Source organism: Narcine bancroftii, chromosome 2, assembly GCF_036971445.1.
Source record: "Narcine bancroftii isolate sNarBan1 chromosome 2, sNarBan1.hap1, whole genome shotgun sequence".
Taxonomy (NCBI): Eukaryota; Metazoa; Chordata; class Chondrichthyes; order Torpediniformes; family Narcinidae; genus Narcine; species Narcine bancroftii.
Window position 1 is genome coordinate 221,480,738 of NC_091470.1, and position 22,725 is coordinate 221,503,462.

The 22,725-nt window shown below is 44.2% G+C and overlaps 1 protein-coding gene across 5 annotated transcripts in view; it reads left to right on the forward strand.

Moving 5' to 3' along the window:
- Nucleotides 1-22,725, forward strand: part of neto1l (neuropilin (NRP) and tolloid (TLL)-like 1, like) — a 240,978-nt gene that overhangs the window by 155,858 nt on the left and 62,395 nt on the right. For all 5 annotated transcript variants that reach the window (XM_069920381.1, XM_069920379.1, XM_069920382.1 and 2 more), the window contains 2 exons: nucleotides 10,959-11,000; nucleotides 11,112-11,239. In XM_069920381.1, the coding sequence (XP_069776482.1) occupies nucleotides 10,959-11,000; nucleotides 11,112-11,239 (170 nt within the window). The remainder of the gene's footprint in view (nucleotides 1-10,958; nucleotides 11,001-11,111; nucleotides 11,240-22,725) is intronic.

Consider the following 22,725-nt stretch of genomic DNA (forward strand, 5'->3'; position numbering starts at 1 on the left):
CAATGATGTCTCCAGCACTGTACCACGGTACTTGGCCGAGAGTGAAGCAGATTGCAAAGAGAAGCCAGAGCCAAGTACAGGAGACAAGGTGTGTATTAATGGTGGGGCAGGGCCAAACTTTGATTGACAGGTGTTGTGACTTCCGAATAACTTTCAGATGGGAGGACGCGTGACCACCTGTAATACTCTCTTTCCAAACAGGCAGCGAGGCCATATTTCCTCCCCACCCAGCACGCATCATTTGCAAACCTTGAAGCAATGCATTTGATTCTTCTCATTAATGCTGATTATCAGTCACTGTCAATCTAATATTGATGAGTTCAGCCCTCCTACTTATACCTTACTATGAGAAAACATCCCATTTTAACTGTTTTTGTGAGTGAACAATGCCTTTTTTCATGCTAATATGTTACTCTTGATGAGACCTTTAACTTGTGAATAACTTTTTTATTTTGCAATATATTAAATGCTTTTTTTCTGAAATTCCACTGTTTTCAATTTAACCAATAAGTTACATTTTCAAAATACTCAAACACAAAATATATCAGGCATAATATCCCTTCATAAATAATGTTGGCTTTACCTGATGTATTCCCCTTTTACAATTACTTTGCTTGCCCCTACTTAGGAATCGTGCTGTGTATTTCCATGACAACAGATATCTGGCAGAAATTTTCTTCCTCTCCCTCTGTATCTTTCTTTGTCACTGCTGCTGTCTCTATCTGCCTCTCTTCTCTCTCTTTTGAATATCAGGGATCATTTTGCAACTTTCAGAATCTCAAAGAATTTTGAAAGGTCATCAACACTTCTTTTAGAACTCCAAGATGCAGGGGATCTGTTGGCATTGCATTACAATTGTTGCCGCAGGTGGCTGCAGGGGCCATTGGGAAGGTTTAAGGCAAAGATTGACAGGTTCTTGATTAGCCAGGGCATCAAAGGTTATGGGGAGAAGGCCGGGCAGAGGAGCCGAATGGGGAAATGGATCAGTTCATGATTAAACTGCGGGCCAGTCTCGATAGGCTGAATAGCCAATTTCTGCTCCTATGTAACCATATAACCACTTACAGCACAGAACAGGCCAGTTCGGCCCTACTAGTCCATGCCGTAACAAATCCCCACCCTCCTAGTCCCACTGACCAGCACCCAGTCCATACCACTCCTATCCATGTAACTATCCAGTCTTTCTTTAAATGTAACCAATGATCCCGCCTCTACCACGTCTGTCGGAAGCTCATTCCACATCCCTACCACCCTTTGCATAAAGAAATTTCCCCTCATGTTCCCCTTATAATTTTCCCCCTTCAATCTTAAACATGCCCTCTAGTTTGAATCTCCCCCATTCTTAATTGAAAAAGCCTATCCATGTTTACTCTGTCTGTCCCTTTTAAAATCTTAAAAACCTCTATCAAGTCCCCTCTCAATCTTCTACGCTCCAGAGAAAAAAGCCCCAGTCTGCACAACCTTTCCCTGTAACTCAAACCTTGAAATCCTGTCAACATTCTTGTGAACCTTCTCTGCACTCGCTCTATGTTGTTTATATCCTTCCTATAATTTGGTGACCAAAACTGTACACAGTACTCCAAATTTGGCCTCACCAATGCCTTGTACAATTTCATCATAACCTCCCTACTCTTGAATTCAATACTCCGATTCATGAAGGCCAACATTCCAAATGCCTTCTTCACCACACCATCTACCTGAGTATCAGCCTTGAGGGTACTATTTACCACAACTCCTAAATCCCTTTGTTGCTCTACACATCTCAATAGCCTACCATTTAATGCATATGACCTATTTAGATTTGCTTTTCCAAAATGTAACACCTCACACTTATCTGTATTAAATTCCATCAGCCATTTCTCAGCCCACACCTCCAGCCTTCCTAAATCACCTTTTAATCTACGGTAATCTTCCTCACTGTCCACAACACCACCAATCTTTGTATCATCCAGAAACTTGCTTATCCAATTCTCCACCCCTACTTCCAGATCGTTAATATATATAACAAACAATAGTGGACTGAGGACCGATTCCTGAGGAACTTCATTAATCACCGGACTCCAATTGGACAAACTATTTTCTACCACTACTCTCTGACACCTCCCATCCAACAATTGCTGAATCCATTTCACTACCTCCTTATTTTTACCTAATGCCTCCACCTTTTTTCCTAACCTCCTGTGGGGAACTTTGTCAAAAGCTTTACTAAAGTCTAAATAGACAACATCCACAGCTTTCCCTTCATCAACCTTTTTTGTAACCCCCTCGAAAAACTCAATCAGATTTGTCAAGCATGATCTACCCCTGACAAAACCATGCTGATTACTCCCTAGCAATCCCTGTACCTCTAAATATTTGTAAATACCATCCCTCAGAACACTTTCCATCAACTTGCCCACCACAGACGTCAGACTCACGGGCCTATAATTCCCAGGTTTACATTTAGACCCTTTCTTAAACAGCAGAACCACATGCGCCACCCTCCAATCCTTTGGCACTACCCCCGTGGCCAGTGACATCCTAAATATCTCTGTTAATGGCCCCACTATCTGTCCATTAGCCTCCCTGAGTGTCCTTGGGAATATTTTGTCCGGTCCCGGAGATTTATCCACCTTTATCTTTTTCAACACAGCCATCACTACTTCCTCGGTTATCCTTATGTGCTTCATTACCTCCCTACTATTTTTCTTTACCTCAACTGGTTCAATACCTTATGTAAAACTAGAAAAAATGATCTTCATGTTTTTAGGGTTAAGGCTGGCCAGGGGAATGTAATTCTGTTGTTCCTCAAGTTTACACTCAGCCTCGTCCTGCTAACAGATGGGGCCGAGGTCAGAGATGCTGTTGAGGGGAAATTGAAATACTTGGTCACTTGATGTCCCAGCTCAGGCCCACAGACAAGCGCAGATGTTCAGTGAAGCCTTTGCTCTCATCAAATGTACAGGAAGCCACACTGCATGTAATAGATTAGGTTGGGCGATGTGCATGTAAAGCTCAGCCTCACCTGGAAGGTCGGTTTGTGGTGCTGGGCAGAGACAAGGTGGGAGGGAGATGTTGGGATAAACTCTGCACTTTCTGTGATCAGGGCGAGAATTGCCTAAGGGGTTGAACGGGTTGGTGGGGAGGGAAGAACGGACCATGGAGTCTATGAGAAGTGGATAGAAGAGGGAAAGGGAAGATGTGGCTGGTGACAGGATGACACTGAAGTTAGCAGAGTTGTGGGGGTAGGTGAAGGGACAAGGAAGCTGGGGAGGGGCTCAGAGGTGATCGTCAGCATTGCAGCATCTGCAGTTTTGAGCTGTTCAAAATGGTGGAAACACTGCTTCTCTGCACCTTAATAGAAGCAGATGTGGAAACTCAGTGCAGAGTCTCTGGGCTTTCTTTCCAGGACCTGAAATGCATGAATACAGTACTATGAGTAAATCAGAGAGAAAAATAACACCATGTTCTGCCATGATCCACTCAATAATAGCGGCTGGATAAAAAAAGTGTCCCTTTTGATTTTACTCAAGTGTTCTTTTCACTAAGACGAGCTTTACTAATTAGTGCCCTTGCTGTTTCCCTGCCCCACATTCACTCCTCAGTGTTCCTCCAGCAACATCAAATATCCACTGCACTCTGATAAGCTTCACCCTGTGCACCAGGCAACCTGGGCTTCAACCACACAAAGATGCTTGTTAGACAGGAAAGTCTGCAGATGCTGTGATGGTCATGCAGTGCACAGAAGCGCTGGTAAAACTCAGCAGGGCATGGGAATTAAAGCGTCATCAGTGTTTCAGGTCTGAGACCTTTGTGGAGATAAAACAGAGCAGGCAGGTGCCTGCATAAAAAGGTGGGCAGTGGAGAGGGGAGGGGAGATGAAGGAGCAGGAGGAGGAGTACAGATTGACTGATAAGAAGAGATGGGTGGATATGGATAGAAGAGAAACATTTTGAGAAGTGATAAGGGTAGGAGTCACTCCTGAATGGAGAGGGAAGAGAAGGTGGTGGAGAGCTGGAGAGAAAGGAATGGGGAGAGAGAGAGAGACTTGGGGGAAATAATATAATGGAAGATGGAGGACAATGTTAATGCGGTCTAGTTGGAGAGTGCCCAGATGGAATATTAGATGTTCTTCTGATTTGTGTGTAGCCTTGGTTTGGCAGAGCATGAGGCCATGGAAAGTCATGTCATTGTGGGAATGGAGTGTAGAATTAAAATGGAGGCTGCCACTGGGAGATCCCTCTTATTGCAACGGACAGAGAAAAGGTGCTCAACAAAATGATCTCCCCATTTATGTCCAGTCTCTCTGAAGTAGATGAGGCCTCAACAGGACCCCTGCAGATTCACAAATGAAGTGCTGGTTTACTTGGAAGGACCGTTTGGGACCTCCAGACAGTGATGATGAGGGAGGAGGTGTGGTACAAGTGTAGCATTTCTTATAGCCAAGTGGGTAGATACCAAGGAGGCGATTGGTGAGAAGAGATGAGTGGCGGAGTGTGTTCCCAGAGGAAGCAGTTCCTGCGGAAAGTGGAGAGGTGAGAGGAGAAGACGTGTCTGGTAGTGGGATCACGTTGTCAGTGGTGCAAGTTGCCAAGTATAATATGTTGGATGCGGAGGCTGAGGGTGGCAGTGAGAACAAGGAGCATAATATCCTTGTTGTGCCTTGGGATGGAGGGGTCCAGGGCAGAAGTACAGGAAGTAGAGGGTTGCTGGTTCAGTGTGTACACATCAAAGTGCTGGTCGGGTTTCACAATCAATTCTACACCATATAAAAAAACAAACTTGCGCTACTTTATTAAATTTCTCGGTCGTGTGATACTACAGATTCTATCACCAATGTGTATATGTATAGATTGTGGTGTAGGATGATTGTGTTTGGCTGAGAGCTTAGCCATGCCTACTGGCAGGTCTTAAAGGGTTGTTCCTAACCAGACCAGATCATTCTGGACTGGTCGACCTACATGAGATATGCTCCAATCTTCTAGTTAATAAAAGACTTGGTTTGGATCAACAAGCCTTTGATTCTTTCGACGCATTCTACAATTTTATTAATTAGAAAGTTTTAAAGGGATGGAGCGTATGCTGGAACGCCTCGACATCAACCCACAGTCGGCTACAGCCTCGAATGACTAAGCACTGGGTGAGGTGCTTTGAAACATACTTACAACCCTCTGACCCTGCTGTGATAGAGGACAGCCATTGACTACTAATGTTGATGACTATGGTGTCCCCGAGAGTCTACCAGAGCATCCAGGACGCAACCACTTACGTCGCAGCCATGAAGGTGCTGAAAGGGCTCTACGAGCAACCGGTGAACAGGGTCTATGCTCGGTACAAACTAGCGACAAGGAGGCAACAGCCCGGTGAGTCCTGTAGAGCTTATATTCAAGCACTAAGGGCAATGGGCAGGGACTGTGCCTGCACAGCCAGAACTGTTGCGGAGACCACAGACGATCTCATTCGGGATGCCTACGTTGCTGGGGTCTGATCGAATGAGGTGAGGCAGCGCCTTCTAGAGCACGGGGAAGAAAACCTAGAGGACGTGATCTGGATCACAGAGACAATGGAGAATGCGGTCTTAAGTATGGACGTGTACTCTCAGGGCTGGACCCCACTCTCTGATTAGGATGCCTTCCTCAACCCTACTACCCCCCGGCACACCAACAGCCTGTTGGATGCTGCTACGCTGCCCGATGCGACCCCAAAGTGTTATTTCTGTGGGAAGGACAAGCACAGCAGGTCCCAGTGCCCAGCGAGAAAAGCCAGGTGCCAGAAGTGCCTTAAAAACGGCCACTTTGCTGTAGTCTGTCAGTCCAAAATGGCCACTGTCAAACACAGTGCCTCGTGTTAAGCCCAACTGCCATCCTCCCATTCAAACATTTCTTCCTCTGAGCTCTCGTCCAATGAGAGCGAGGGCTCCACCGCGAGGCAGCGCCTTGACATCATGGGGCAGACGCCGAGCACAGAAGGTACAACCTACCCTTGCTGCAATGACGTTGGCCTGCTTCACCCTCCCTCATGAAACAACTTCTGACCAGGCCCCAGCCCCGACTTCAATGGCCACCGCCGGTGCCGACCAGGGACTGCCGCCACCATCACCGCTGAGCCTGCTGCATCTGACACTGCCACACCAAGGACGCTGTGGTGTGTGGTGTTCAGCGTTGCAGCAGCAATATCCGATTTGATGCGGTTGAAGGCTGCTCTGGCTTCGGTTAACAGGGGCAGGGGGGGACACAGTCTTGGTAAGGGACCTAGCCCAAGCCGGATCAGGCCCAGCAGTGCTTCCAACCCAACCTCCCAAATCCTTCTCCCCAAGGTCATGTGCTCGAACAGAGGGAGCAGCACCACCCCACCAGCTCAGGCCAGATTGTTGACAATTCCATTGGGGAATTGAGCGAAGCAGTGGCCGCACCCAATGAGCCTGCCGACGACACGACTCCAACAACCCCAATCCCGGAACCACGGCGGTCACGCCGGATGGTCAGGCCCCCTGACCGGTACAGCCCTAACCTCCATTGGGCCATTTTTTTCTTTTTTCTTGTTTTTACAGCCCTCCATCCACCCCGGGGTCAGTTCTCAAAGAAAGGGTGAATGTGATAGTACAGATTCTATCACCAATGTGTAGATTGTAGTGTAGGATTATTGTGATTGGCTGAGAGCATAGCCACACCTACTGGTTGCTACTAGTCAGACCAGATCATTCTGGACTGGTCAACCTACATGTAATACGCTCCAGCCTTCTAGTTAATAAAAGCCTTGGTTTGGATCGATAAGCCTTTGATTCTTTTGACGCGCTCTACAGGCCGATTCGTTTGTTTTATGTTCTTTAGATCTATCTCATCCAATTAATTACAGTTTGCACAATGATCACTTTGGCCTGCTTTGCAACTGCTTAAGAAAGCTAAGGTAATTGGTGCGTCAAATCTCTGAACCTGCTGAGGGAATCAAGGCAATGATTGCTCTTGCAGGAATTCTAGCGCACTGCTTCCTTGAATGGCTCCAGCTATGAGGGAGGGAATTAGCTGGAAAGGAACAATACCATCCATCTTATAGACAATTCCCCAGCATAGCAATATGTGCAGGTCACCTGGGGATTGCTTGGCAAATACTGACTGACACTTAAACAAAATGAGAAAATGTGTAGTTTGATAAATATATTCTATTTAATATAAATATTCAAATTTGTGTGATTGCTTAAATATATAGAAACTTGAAAGGTGCCTGGTCTACAAGCTTCATTTATGGTCAGCTGTGATTTTATGCAGTATTATTTGATCTGGTTTGTGTAACAGAGTGAAAATAAGTATTTAGTTTAATAGTAAATAATGGATACTTGCAGTTAACTGTGATTGGCAAGTGTAATATATTTCAAGGTTCAAGATTCTAGATTCAATTTATTATCATAGTAAAATAAAAAAAGTGTCGTATTACATAAAATTTATTTTTGCCTGCTGCAAGGCAGACAGATTTGCTACCGGCAGGAATTGCCTAAGCACCTCTTACAGTCAGAGAGAGAGAAGCAAAAGAGACTCTCCCCAGAGTCAATGAGTGTCCATAGATTCACCTCCACCACTTCTGCAGCCTCACAGAGTCTAGTCCAAACCACTGGCAACCCGAGCTCCAGATCCAAGCCTCCGACACGGCCAGGAACCCTTCAGTGCCTCGACACCTGCCTGCATCCTGGTTCGGATACCTGGTGCCCCTCCAGCCAGCTCAAGCCAGTCTCCAGCAGTCCGCAGCCCAGTGCGAGTCTCCCCACAGCAGTCTCCAGCAGCCCGCAGGTTCCTTGGGTTCCTTGCCTCGAGTCGCCAGCAGCCCCGCTACATACCCTCAGTCGCAGAGCCCCCTCGCTTCTCCGCCACTATGGTCACTGTCCCTGCGGGTCGTCTCCTCTGCTTCTTCTCAGACGGCGGAGGGGGGGGGCGGTAATCTTCCCATCCTCTGTTGCCCTGCTCCAGTCTTCATCATCCCCAGAATCTGTAGCCTTGCTGCTGATTAATAGGCGTCGCCATCTTGGGCACAGACCCGCAGTTGCAGGATTTCAAATAAAACCACCTTCGGCTCCCTCACGGGCCACTCACAGCCCATGTGGAGCTGACAGCAGTTGACTGGGCGACTGGGCCCCACGGGAACGCTGCATCTCCGCTACAGCGCTACTGTGGCTCTGGCAGCTATCTTTTTTGTATTTAATATTAAGCTGCAGAGATAATTTAGCATGAGCAGGAGGTAATACAGTGTCAAATCCCACAGTCATGTTGCAATTGGGTTCTTTGCAACTAACAATTACAGTTGTTATTTTATGCAACTTTGATAGTACAGATCTATCACCAATGTATATAGTGTATATAGTTACAGTATCTAGACTGTGCTTACAGCGATTGGCTGAGAGCTTAGCCACACCTACTGTCTGGGCCTTAAACGGTTGTGTCCCTAGCCAGGTCGGATCATTCTGGACTGGTCGGCCACCTGTAAAGAGCTCCTGTCTTTTGCTAATAAAAGCCTTGATTTGGATCAACAAGTCTTTGATTCTTTCGACGAGCTCTACAATTTTATTAGCAAAAGACAGGAGCTCTTCACAGGTGGCCGACCAGTCCGGACCACACGACTCGCGATTCTAGGTTGCGTGGTGGAGAACGGGATAGTCATGCCAGATCCTGACCGCATGCGTCCCCTAATGGACTTACCCCACCCCCCATACCCAGAGAGCGCTCAAACGCTGCCTGGGCCTTTTCTCATATTACGCCCAATGGGTTCCACACTACGCCGACAAGGCGCATCCTCTTATCAAGACCACCTCCTTTCCCCTCTCGACTGAAGCCAGAGTGAATCAAATCCGACATCGCCGCTGCGACACTGCACGCGATCGATGAGTCTGTCCCGTTTCAAGTCGAGAGCGATGCATCCGACTTCGCCCTGGCAGCCACCTTGAACCAGGCCGGTCGGCCTGTAGCCTTCTTCTCCAGAACCCTCCAGGGTCCAGAGAGTAGACACTCCTTGATCGAGAAGGAGGCCCAGGCCATAGTTGAAGCGGTGCGTCGTTGGAGACATTACCTCGCTGGGAGGCACTTTACACTGTTGACTGATCAACGCGCGGTCTCCTTCATGTTCAGCAACACCCAGCTTGGTAAGATAAAAAACAAAAAAATCGCCAGATGGAGAATCGAACTCTCCACCTTTAACTATGACATCCTGTACCGGCCTGGTAAGCTCAACGACCTGCCTGATGTGCTCTCCAGGGGGACGTGCACCATCATACAGATGGACAGACTACATGAGGCACACTGTCATCCAGGGGTCACTAGGTTTGCCCACTTTGTGAAGGCGCGCAACCTGCCCTACACAGTCGAGGAGATCCGCTCCATGATCTGAGCCTGTTCGGTGTGCGCTGAATGCAATCCCCACTTCTTCCGTCCGGATAACTCCCACGTTATCAAAGCCACCCGCCCCTTCGAGCATCTTAGCATAGACTTTAAGGGGCCCCTACCGTCGACCAACCATAATAACTACATACTTACGGCCATCAACGAGTACTCCCGGTTCCCGTTCGCTGTGCCCTGCCCAGATACCACTGCCACCTCAGTGATACAGGTCCTTCACAGTATTTTCGCCATTTTCGGGTGCCCCAATTCCATCCACAGTGATAGGGGGTCCTCATTCATGAGCGCAGAGCTGCAGCAGTACCTTCTGGAGTGTGGTATCACTTCAAGCAGGACCACCAGCTATAACCCATTCGGTAACGGCCAGGTCGAGAGGGAGAATGCCACCATATGGAGAGAGGTTACACTGGCTCTCCGATCTAAAGGTCTCCCCACCTCTCACTGGCAGGAGGTTCTCACTAGTGCCTTACACTCCATCTGCTCCCTCCTATGTACCGCAACAAATGCCACCCCCCACGAAAGGATGTTCCTTTTCCCGAGGAAATCCGAATCAGGAACCACTGTACCGACATGGCTCACCATCCCTGGCCCCGTCCTTTTGCGACACCACGTCCAGCACTCAAAGAACGACCCCTTGGTCGACCGAGTGACTCTACTCCACGCGAATCTGCATTACGCCTACGTTGAGTTCCCAGATGGGCGGGAGGACACTGTTTCGGTGCGGGACCTAGCTCAGGACGCGGTAGACCCAGCAAACCCCCCAACCCAACCTTTCCCAACTCTTTATTCCCCAGCCCCCGTGCCACAACAGAAGGACCAACAGCACCCCAACGACCTGGGCCACCCTGCCGACAACACGACTGGGGAATTGAGCGAAGGAGCGGTTGCACCCGACGAGCCCGCTGGCAACACCACTCCAGCGACCCCAATCCCGGCACCACGGTGGTCATGCCGGATGGTCAGACCCCCGTCCTTAACCTACCCCTTCCTTTCATTCTCTCCCTCGTTTTTTTTTCTCCAGGGTCAATTCTCCAAGAAGGGGTGAATGTGATAGTACAGATCTATCACTAATGTATATAGTGTATATAGTTACAGTATCTTGACTGTGCTTACAGCGATTGGCTGAGAGCTTAGCCACGCCTACTGTCTGGGCCTTAAACGGTTGTGTCCCTAGCCAGGTCGGATCATTCCTGACTGGTCTGCCACCTGTAAAGAGCTCCTGTCTTTTGCTAATAAAAGCCTTGGTTTGAATCAACAAGTCTTTGATTCTTTTGACGAGCTCTACAGCAACTACTTACTTTCTAACACAAGTAGCTATGTTATTTGACTGTATTAATTGTGGTGTCTTGTCATTATATATATGGTTACTTTGTACATTAATGAGAATGTAAAGGTATCTTTGATTCTTTGGCACTGTTACCTTAATACGTTCTGCTCCTTTAGATTTCCTTCGATTGTATTATCTAGAACATGAAATGAGAATGTCATGTGGTTTGAAAATGTGTGGCTTTTTAAAAATTTCATAAATCTACTTGTTTTATGTCATTCAACATTGCTTGCACATTTGCTATAAATCATCTATTATTTTTTTCATCTTTCTAGATCCTGAATTTGCACATCTTGGCGCCCTGAAACCATTGCCAGGTTAGTACGAATGCAAGCACATCAGAAACTCATTTACATGAACAAAACTAACTTTGATCGGTACGATTATGCCACATGATTCCACATTTGATTTTTCTTTCTTGAACTCAGTGTGTGAGTTTGAAATGGGAGGACCTGAGGGAATCGTTGAATCAAAGCAAATCGAGCAGGAAGGAAAAGCCACCCTCACAGAGGCAGTTGATTGCAAATGGTTCATTCGAGCACCTCCAAAATCCAAGGTCAGTGTCATGAACGGGGTATTTTTTTAAACAAGTAAGGGAAGAAATTGTCTGCTATAATTCCTCTGTTAAAATGATTCAATATCCTTGGATGTCACCAATTCAAAATCACCGACACTTTGTGATGTTTTATCATGGGGTAGGATAATGTGTTCCAAAAGAATATGATTCAATCACCCTTGGGAAAAAAAATTCTCTTCAAGGTCTTTACTTTTAAACAAAGCACAATGCCACCTTGATAAATATTTATATAGTTTGCACAATAGTGGTCAACACTTTTAAGGCCACAAGACATAGGAGGAGAAATAGGCTATTCAACCCATCCTATCTGTCTTAACATTTAATCATGAGCTGATCCATTTTCTAACTCAGACCCATGGCTTTTCCCCCATAAGCTTTGATGTCCTGAATAAATACCTCTGGCAACAAATTCCACAGATTCACCACCCTCTGTCATTATAAATTCCTCTGTTCTAAGTGGACACCCTTCAATCCTGAAGTTGTTCCCTCTTGTCCTGGTCTCTTCCACCATGGGAAACAACCTTTCTATATCTACTCTGTCCATGCCTTTCAATATTTGAAATGTTTCGGTGAGATCCTCCTCATTCTTAGGCATATCTAAGGTATGGCAATTAGGGTACATATTCTAGGCGCCACTTGCGGGGGGGGGGGGGTGGTGGAGGGGAACTGCCACTGTCCTTGCCTTGCCTGCCAAATATCCGAGCATGCCCAGCCACTATCCCAAGTCCTGAGCTGGGCTAGCCCAAAACAGATTCCATCCCCTTAATTGAGTGCTCCAGAGCATCGCTCTGGGCTGGCATATCATCGCGCTGCGTCTGGTCCTTTCCAACACGCAAGCGGGACTTGGTGGCGGTTCAATGTGAGATCATTGGGTAAAATAGCCGTCTTCCTTACCCATAATCCCCACACAGCTGGAACCATTTTGCCAGCGCCAGCACCAGGCAGGGAGACGCAGACCGGTTCCAGCTGCGTGGGGGGGATTTTGGGTAGGAATTTTGCCCTTTAATCCTGCATTGAGCCGCTGGCGCCGACAAATGGCCCCAAAGGTTGAAGTGGCCAGGTAAGGTGCTGGAGGCAGGGGCAGCCCAGTGAGGTTCCGGAGGCTGGGAGGTCGGCGGGGCCTGCTGTCAGCAGGCAACCGGTGGGGCTGTCACAGCCCTCCCTGGCCGTGCAATGACAACTCTGCCAGCCACCCCATGACAGCCCCACCGACCTCCCGCTGATGGCTCTGCTGACCTCCTACTGACACCCCTGGCTCCTGCAGGCCACCCTGTGACAGTACCTGATTGGCAGTACGGTTGACATGTAGCAGTTTATTGTGTATTTTTTTAACTGAGGGGGGCAATGTCAGCGCTTACCCTAAGTCATAAATTTATCTAGATATGCCACTGCTCTCATTCTCCTAAATTCCAACAAATAAAGGCCAAGAGATGTCAAATGTTACTCATAAGACCAACATAATGTGTCTGGAGTTTTTAATTCAGTTTTATGTGGAATTTATTGATGCACTGTGAATATTTACAGTTTATGCTCTGGGTTTCTTGAAAATGCTGGAAATTTCTAGAGAAGTGCCATTTATTGACCACTTTTGGGAATTTCCTCAGCCCTGCTCTGAGCTTTGCTGGGAAACAAAATTAATCACAAACAACATTCCTTGAAGGTGAATTTGCATGAAGATAGAGTGGTGAAGAAGGCTTTTGGTATGCTGGCCTTTATAAATCATAGGATAGAGTATAGGAGCTGGGAGGTGATGTTGAGATTGTTTAAGATATTGGTGAGGCCAAGTTTGGATTATTGTGTGCATTTCTGGTCTCCAAATTATAGGAAGGATATAAATAAGGTAGAGAGGGTGCAAAAAAGGTTTACAAAAATGTTGCCTGAATTGCAGTATCTTGAATACGGAGAAAGATTGAGTAGACTGGGACTTTATTCATTGGAGCGTAGAAGGTTGAAGATGGATTTGATAGAGGTATATAAAATTATGAGGGGAATAGATAGAGAAGATGTGAATGAGCTCTTTCCCCTGAGGGGAAGGGAGATTAGTACAAGGGGTCATAAGTTAAGGGTTAGGGGGAAAAACTTTAGGAGTAATATAAGAGGATGCTTCTTCTCTCAGAAAGTAGTGGCTGAGTGGAATGATCTTCTGGAAGAGGTAGTTGCGGCAGGGTCAATTCTTTCATTTAAGAGGAGGTTAGATGAGTACATGGATGTGAGGGGGTTGGAAAGTTATGGGCAAGGGAGTGGGTAGGTGGAATTAGTGGAGTTTCACGTAAATCAGCACGGATGAGAAGGGCCAATATGGCCTGTTTCCGTACTGTAATTTGTTATATCATTATATGGTTATATGTAGCAGTGAACTCTTTTTCACAATGTTCAAGGAGGAGATTGGGAGCTGCTCTGAGGAAGTTCCTGGGATTTAAAAAAAAATTGTACAGTAAATTCAGCGTTATCTGGAATTCAAACCATCGGCAGTCTCAAGTAACCAGCAAAAGAATAAATCAATGAAAATAAATAGGTGAAAAAATACAAAAGTTTAAATATGGTGCCCTTCATGGTTAGTTCGCCAATCATGCAACATACAATCTCAAGCAACCAGCAAATTCACTTAACCGGCATAGCTGCCAGACACCAGGGCTACTTTGCTATTTAGACCCACAGCGCTGATTTTACAGATGACCCAAACAACAATTGTTTTCAACAACTCTCCGGCCATATGTTCAGAGAATATTTGTGTTAGAACTAATCTGTTGTGAATTATTTCTATCAATTTCATGGCTGTTATGTAGAGTACTTTGAATATGCTATAAATTAAATTCAAGTTTATTGGCACGTGTGGCAGTGACAGAGGTTGTTTGGCAGCCATCTCATAAAAAGTACAATAAGTCATGTCAAGTCACATTTATTGCCATCTGATTGCACAAGTATAACCAAATGAAACAGCGTTCTCTGGTTCATGGTGCAAAATATGTTGGTGCACAAGCAGATGTAACACACATGCTGGCAGACAATACTTCTGTCTTTCCCTATGGGGGCAGCTGAAAATTGCTGTCTGGGGTGGAAAGGGTCCTCAATGATTTTTCATGCCATCTTCAGGCAACAATCCCAGTAGATCACGTCGATGTGGGGTGGGGGGGGAGGAGACTTCAGTGATTCTTTCTGCCACTCTTGGGGTGGGGGGGGAAGGGAGACTTCAGTGATTCTTTCTGCCACTCTTGGGGTGGGGGGGGGGAAGGGAGACTTCAGTGATTCTTTCTGCCACTCTTGTGGTCCTGTGGATTGACCTCCGATCCATTTCTATGCAACAACCGCACCACACTGAGATGTAGCCAGCGATGGCGCTCTCGATAGTGTTCCTGTAGAAAGTGGACATGAGGGTGCCCGGTAGCCTTGCCCACTTAAGTGTTTTCATGAACTGGAGTTGCTGACTAGTGAGGTGATGTTGTGTGTCCACGATAGGTCACTAGTTAAGTGAACTCCAAGGCAAGTAAGACAGAATCTAAAAAAATTGTAGAGTTACAGAGAGAAATCAGTTGCTAATAATTTTACTATTTTGGGATTCATTTGAGAGTCTTATAACACCAGGGCAGAAACTGCCCTTAAACTTGGTAGTGCATAATCTTAAACACTTGAATCTTCTTCTTAAAGAGAGTGTGGCCAGGATGGAACAAGCCTTTTAACAAATTAGCTGCTTTTCCAATGCAGTGGATGTTATAGATACTCAGTGGAGGAGAGGGGAGGGGAGGGGCTGTGCAATGGATTGAGCCACATTCACAATCCTCTGTGGTTTCTTTCATCCTTGGGCGGTACTGCCCTTGTCCCACGCAGTGACACACCCGACAGGATGGTGCATCTGTCAAACTTGTTAAGGGACACTGCTCACAATCCTAGAGTCAAGATTTTAAAAAGTGCTTTGAAGAAATAAAAGCAGTAAAATTGAAATGAAATTCAGCGGGCCAGTCAGCATTATGGGGAAATAGAGTCATTGTTCCGGATCACTAACAAATATGTGTTTGAACATCTGTATGGCTAATGCTCTGTAGGGTAATGAGAGGTCCGAGCACAGAATTGTATGTATTTTCCTTGCTGAAGATGTGAAATACATTATTTTTTAGAGGTTGCCTTGAGAATAAAAATGTTTTTGGAAGTTAAACAACATTAGTTAGGAGTTCAAATTAAATGTAGTAAATTCTGAATATAAGTAAAGCTGTAGGAGAATTTGCATGGAGCACTAGGCCTGAGCAAATGTTGAGCTGCTGTTAAAAGTCACTTGAGGATTCACAGACCAAAACGGGGGCTAGGGGAATTGGAACTGACTAATTGGGAGAAGTTGCAGTCTACAGTCTTTATCAGAAAGTCATGAAAACATGGACATTACAATCCAAGTTCGTTTTTTTTTCCATCGGATCCTCAATGTTCAATTTCTCTAACTGGTCCAAGTGCAACCCAATGTGGGTCCATTTTTCCGTACACTGAAATACACAAGAGTTCTAGAGACACTCAGCCGATCACGCAGCATCCATAGGAAAGAAGGGGCAAACAACATTTTGCACCTAACTTGCTTTAAGCCTTGTTCCAATGAGATCACCAGTCAGCATTCTTTTCTCAAAGAAACAATCAATGCATCCTTTGTCCCTGCAGATGTCCTGTCTCCAAACTCTCTTTCTTCTCCAAAGTCCTTAAACATATTGTTGCCTCCCTAATCCACCTCATCTTTATAACACCTCCATGTCACATTCTATTGTCTTTCTTTTTGTTTCTATTTCATGTGCTTATCTGTCTCAAAGACCAGTAGTGTGGGTTCAAGCTCCATTCCTTCTCCTTAAGTCCAATATTCAACAGATATACTACATTAGATTGAAAACTACATCTTTTTTTAATGTGAAACATTGCATGTATTAAATGTCCTTATTTAAAGAAGGGCAAGGGGCTTCATTTGGTATTCAACAGATTATATTTCTCTCAATCCCTCAAACAATACCATCACATCTTGATTAAAGGTGGACTTGTAGGTTGAGTCAGTGGTGAAGGCGGCAAATGCGATGCTGGCATTCATTTCAAGAGGAATAGAATATAAGAGCAGAGATGTGATGTTGAGGCTTTGTAAAGTACTGGTGAGAGCTCACTTGGAATATTGTGACCAGTTTTGGGCTCTTCATTTAAAAAATAATGTGCTGACGTTAGAGAGAGTTCAGAAGAGAATCGCAAGGATGATTCTGAATATGAAATAGGTAATCATATGAGGAACGTTTGATAGCTTTTGGCCTGTACTCATTGGTACATAAGAGAATGAGAGGGTATTTCATTGAAACATTTCCCATGGTGGAAGTCATTAGGTGTATTTAAGGCAGAGATTGATAGGTTCTTGATTCGCCAGGGCATCAAAGGAACAGGCTGAATAATAGCTTGGCACAGATTAGAAGGGCCAAAGGGCTTGTTTTCTCTGCTCTAATGTTCCATAGTTACAAGGTTATGGGGAGAAAGCCGGATGGTGGCACTGAGTAGGAAATGGATCAGCTCATGATTGAATGGTGGGACACACTTGATGGGCTGAATAGCCCATTTCTGCTCCTATGTCTTAAGGTCTTATCTGCATTACTAACTATGAGACCATAATGACCTTAATTTGGGCTCTGCAATTTCCTCACATCATACCAATGATCCCATTTAATAAAGTATTTAATTACCTCAGAATCAATGTTGTGATTTTCAAAGCAATCTTTGTGAATGTGAAACCGCAAGTATCTCCGCATATTGTTCTGGATATATATAAGAATGTATCATCTCTCACTGACAATGGATATTTGCTCAGCCCATCTTCCAATTCTTTTTCAAATTCTGTTTATCTTCAGAATTACGGGGAGTATGCACAAAATCTCCTAATATAGCGTGATGTTTTCAAGTTCTAATATCCAAATTAATTATACATACAGTAAAGGGAAATATTCCAAGAACAGAATCTTGCGAGACATCACTGGAAGAATCAAACTCAGAAAACGGCACCTTCTGTTTCCTACCTCCAGTGTAACTAGTTAAATTGTTAACTATATTCTTTGATCTTTGCTCTCTCTGCTCGACTACCTTCACAAAGGTTTCCAAAGAAGATTGTGGTAAATCAACTCCTTGTCATTAAATGTCTCAGTGGTATTATGTTATGCTATTTAATGGTTTTGAGATCAGTCAAGATTTGAATTATACTAACTCATAAGAAGCAGGAATTGGCATGAGACAGGAACTCACAAAGGTTGATTGAGAAAGGAGTTTTGCAGGTAATCTGGCAAATTCGGGGAGTTTAGTTCCTATCAGAGTGATGGGCAAGGCTGTAAAAATTACGGATCACTAGAGGTTTTGAGGGACTGGTCAAAAAGAAAGATAAAATACACATGGATTCAAGTGATTCATAGTTCAAAGTTCAAATTTAATGTCAGAGTACATGCATCACATAAAACGCAAAGATTATTTTTCTTTACAGCCTGACAGCATTTCTACTTAGCTGTAATTGCAAACAACACTCAAAATGGAGGATATGTATACAAATGAGAAACATAAATAAAGAGAAAAAGATAAACAAGAGACTGTACAAATACAGAGAAAACTGAATATGCAGTAATAAATAATGTGCAAAGTAAATGTCATTAAATGAGACTTATTGAGCCTATTGTTCAGGATTCTGATGGTGAACTGTTCCTGAACCTGATGCTACAAGCTCTGTGGGACCTACACCTCTTTCGTGGTGGCAGCAGTGAGAGCAGAACACATCCTGGGTGGTGTCGATCCCCGATGATTGCTGCTGCTCTCTGATGGCAGTGTTTCCTGTAAATGATCTCAATGGCGGTGTGGGTTTTGCCTGTGATGTCCTAGGTTGTGTCCACTATTGTTTGCACCACTTTCCACTCAGGAGTACTGGTGTCCCCATACCATGATGCAGCTGGCCAGCACACTTTCCACCACGCATCTGTAGAAATTTGCTAAGATTTCCGATGTCATACCAAACCCTCCGTAAATGACTAAGGAAGTAGAGGTGCTGATGTGCTTTCTTCTTAATGACGTCAACCTCCCAAAACACTTCATCTCCATGGATATGAGTGCAACTGGTCGGTAGTCATTTAGGCAGGTGACCACACTCTTCTTGGGTAACGGTACGATTGAGGCCTGTTTGACATGGGTGGATTTCACACCCTGTCGGAGTAAGATGTTGAAGATATCCATGGATACATTGGCAAGTAGGTCAGCACAGGTTTGAGGTACTCAGCCAGTGCTCTGTCCAGACTAAGTGCTTTCCTTGGATTCACTCTCTTGAAGGTAATCCACTCATTATCTCTTTGGAGGGATAAGTGTTTTGTGGGATATTTTGGTTGACGTATGGTAGTGGGGCAAAGTGCCTGTTTCTGTGTTCTATGAGTTTAGAGGGATGGGGAAGTTCACTTCAAAAGGAAATCAGGAAGAGAATGAGAGGGCACAAGATGGTGAATATGTTATAGGAGAATTCACAAATATTCTATAAAAACTAGTGTTTACATATTTAAGATGGTGGTGTGACAAGCCCAGCTTGACTACAAACTGTGGTCAGTTAATGGAGTAAAATTGCAAGCCAGGTGCAAATATAACGCAAAAATTCTCTGCATTCTTAAATATTTTTGAGGCCTTCAGCATGGATTAAGCACTGAAAAAGCTTGCTTCAGATTTGGACAGGTCAATTTCCTGAGCTGCAATCTGCATGCACCTTCCCCCAACAGCTATGTCTTCAGTCTACATGACTGCCTCGTAAACCCATTTCCCTGATCTAATTCCCATGGACTCCTTTCTGATACTCTACATGTGCACTAGGGGCTATTTAGACCAGCCAATTAACATTCCCATCAGTGCAAAATGTCGGACATGAAGGGAAGCCAGAGCACTTGGAGGAAAAGCACATGCTCACGGAAAGGTGAGCAAACCCCACATAGGCAGCCCTGGTAGTCAGATTTGAACACTATTCCCTGTAGCCATGAGGTAACAGTTCACCCCGCTGTGTCACTACCAAGTCATTGTCCCATGAGAGATTTATGTATCTACTTGAATTCCAAGAATAATGATCACAGAACAAATTGCTCCAAAATAAAAAAAAACAAAATGAGACCACACTATCTTAATCAGCGTCTGGAAGAGATAAGGAAGATTTGTTATGCTGTGGGGTTCCATGAAGATCATTAACTGTTCTTTTTTTTCTGCTTTATTTGTCTTCTGTGCACTGTTTGCCACCATTCATTGCTTTCCTTTCACTCGTTGCCAGGCGCACCTGCTGCATTTGATCAAAGTAATTTGAAAGCTTGAAATTTGCTCACTTGATTCGAATTCAACTTGCTCGCCTCACCTTTTGCAGAGAAATCAAGTAATTACTTTTGAGCAAGCAGGCTCTGATTAAGGATTTATTTGGCAATGGATGCAGAATGAAATTGAGGCCCAACAGAATCCCTCACTAATATTAAGTGAGCAAATCCATCACTTAGTCAGGGTGGAGATAACCATGCTGCAAATTAATACACTGTGGAATATAGAAATAACTAAGTATAAAATGTACATTAATGAATTAGTATCTAAAAATACATGGAAACTGCAATGAATGTGAATTGAACTTGTGGATTAACATTAAGATGATCCAACTCATTAATATTAATTGGTTAATATTAATATTAACCATATGTAGAGAAATACATGAAGGTGGATATCCTGCAGCATGTGACTCAACGTCTTGCCATCCAAAACCTTTTCACCACCTAAAAATCACAAGTCAACAGTGTTCTTGACTTTCCTGATGAGTGCAATTCAACCAATTGTCAAAGAGTTCAAATCCATCTCATACAAGGCATCCCATATTGAATTCACAAGACCAAAAGATGTATTCAGCCCATTGAGTCTGCCCTGCCATTTAATCAGGAGCTGATCCATTTTCCCACTCAGCCCCACTGCCCAGCCTCCCCATAACCTTTGATACCCTGGCTAATCCTTTCAATCTCTGCCTTAAATACACCCAATGACTTGGACTCCACAACCACCTGTGGCAAAAACAAACATCCACAGATTCACCACTCTCTGGCTAAAGAAATTCCTCTGCATTCTTGTCCTAAGCAGTAGACGCTCTTCAATCCTGAAGTTGTTCCCTCTTGTCCTAGACTCTTTCACCATCTACATCTACTCTGTCCATGGCTTTCAATATTTAAAATGTTACGGTAAGATCTCCCCCCCCCCCACCACTCATTCTCCTGTTCCAATGAGAACAGACTAAAAGCTCTCAAATGCTCCTCATATTCCCAGAATTCACCTTAAAATATCATTATGTTCTCCAGTAACTCATTAGACTCTTACATGTAAAAGGACACAAAGAGCGACATCTCCATGTTTACTCTGATTCACATACTGCTTAGTCTTTAAAATAAACCACTGTTATCACCAGGTCTAAATCCTGGAATTCCCCATTGAAAAGTACCGTGGGCGTTTCTTCACCAGAAGGACAACAATGGGTCCAGAAGATAAATCATTGTCCAACTCTTGGTGCTGGGGCAATAAATGCCGACCGTACCCACATCTCCATAATTAAAGAAATAATAATCGAAAAAGAAGGAATGTTGATGTGCACAATACCATGTAATGGTTTACAATGCTCAAGTTTAATGTGTGGAAGCTGACAAAGTACATCCAATTTGTGAAGGTTGTATCTGTTTAATTTCAGTGTCGAAGGTTCACTGCATGTCAAATATCAAGAGAAAATGTTGAGTCTGTTTAAACTGGGATGTGGGAGCTCATGATTACAATAAAATCAGTGTGTTTCCGACGTAGGAGTCCAAATCCAATTCTCACAGTTGATTGAATGGACGATCCATTGAGGATATCACACCATTGAAGCTATTGGCTAGTTGTGGAAAAAATAGGCTTGAAGAGGAAAATTAATGGTCACAATTGAAATCAGCAAATTAATAATATGCAGGAAGAAAGAATGAGATGTGGCAATAGACGATGCAGGGCCCAATTCTAAAAGAGGTACAAGGATGGGGAAGTTCATTGGCGTGGGATGGCAACTCAACAAAGTGGTTAAAGAAAGCATCCAGGATCCTGGGCGTTATAACTAAAAACATGGTGTAAAATGGCAAAGAAGTCCTGGTGCATCTTCACCAAACACTGGTTCAGCATACCAATGACTGGAACAGTTAATGCTGATCTGGGCAGGAACCTTGAGGAAAGGTATGAATGCTTTGGGAGTAGATACAGGGGAGATATATCAATATAATTCCAGGTATGAGACACTTTAGTTATGACTAACTCAGGAAGTTTAACTTGTAATTCTTGAAAAATAGGATGACACTGGTAGATCTGGTGGTAGTACAGTAAGACCTCTGGTATCCAGAATTCAAGCAACTGGCAAAAAAAAAATTGAGGAAAATAAATAAGTATAATAAGAATCAAATAATAGGTAAAAAAAATATGTAAGTTGACAGTTGTAAAACTAAATGTCCTCTGAAGTTACACATAAACCTTTGGTGAAGATGGGAGCAAATATTCAGCTGGCCTTGGTCATGCTTTGCTCGTAGCAGCTATTTGAATAAAGTTGTGTGAAACAGCAATGGTGTCGCCCAGGATGAAGAGCTGGTTGATGCTGCTCGCCGTTGTGTCTTAAAGTGTCTCCTTATCCCTGCTTAGTAAGAGTCGCTAAGTCTGAGTATTTATATGTAAATTTGGGGAAAGGTGGAAAGGTGGTGGGGGGGGTGGTATTTAATTAATTGTAATATTATTGTTCATCTTTCGGGCGGCATGGTGGAGGGGGAGGAACCTGCAAATGCAGTGATAGTAAAATGTTTTCAAAGAATATAATTGAAAATAAAGTAAAATGCTTTGTTTGTATATTCATGCAAATGAAGTTTGTTTAGTGTAAGTACATGATAGTATTTTTGACCTTTAAACTGTTTATTTTCAAAGCAGGTGTATTAGTTCAGCATTGTATGAATAAGTCTCAAGCAACCAGAAATACACTTATCCAGAATCTACCAATCCCCATGGGTGCCAGATACCAGGAATGTTATTGTATTTAAAATTCTGAAGGAGGATGTCAGAGTAGGAAGGGATTGACTGTTTAGGTTGACAGACGGGTTAAGAACATTGATTGAAAGTTATGGCAAAAGCACAAAAAAAATATTTTGTGCACTGAGTAATTGGTACCTACAAATCACTGTAAGTAATAGCATTTTGGCATATTCAGATGTTATCTGGATAACTATCTGAAAGGGAATAATTTGCAGGACAATGGTAGGGGAGCTGGAATGATTGGATTGATCTTCCATGGAGCTGCTAGCACAGCTTCGATAGGCCGAGCACCCTCCTTCCTGCTGTAACTGTTCAGTGATGTTGTGATTCTGAGGGCTGCTCTGAGATCCAATCCATCTCTATCCATCATTGCAGCTGGTTTCAGGGAGAGGGAACTCTGCATTGTCTGATCC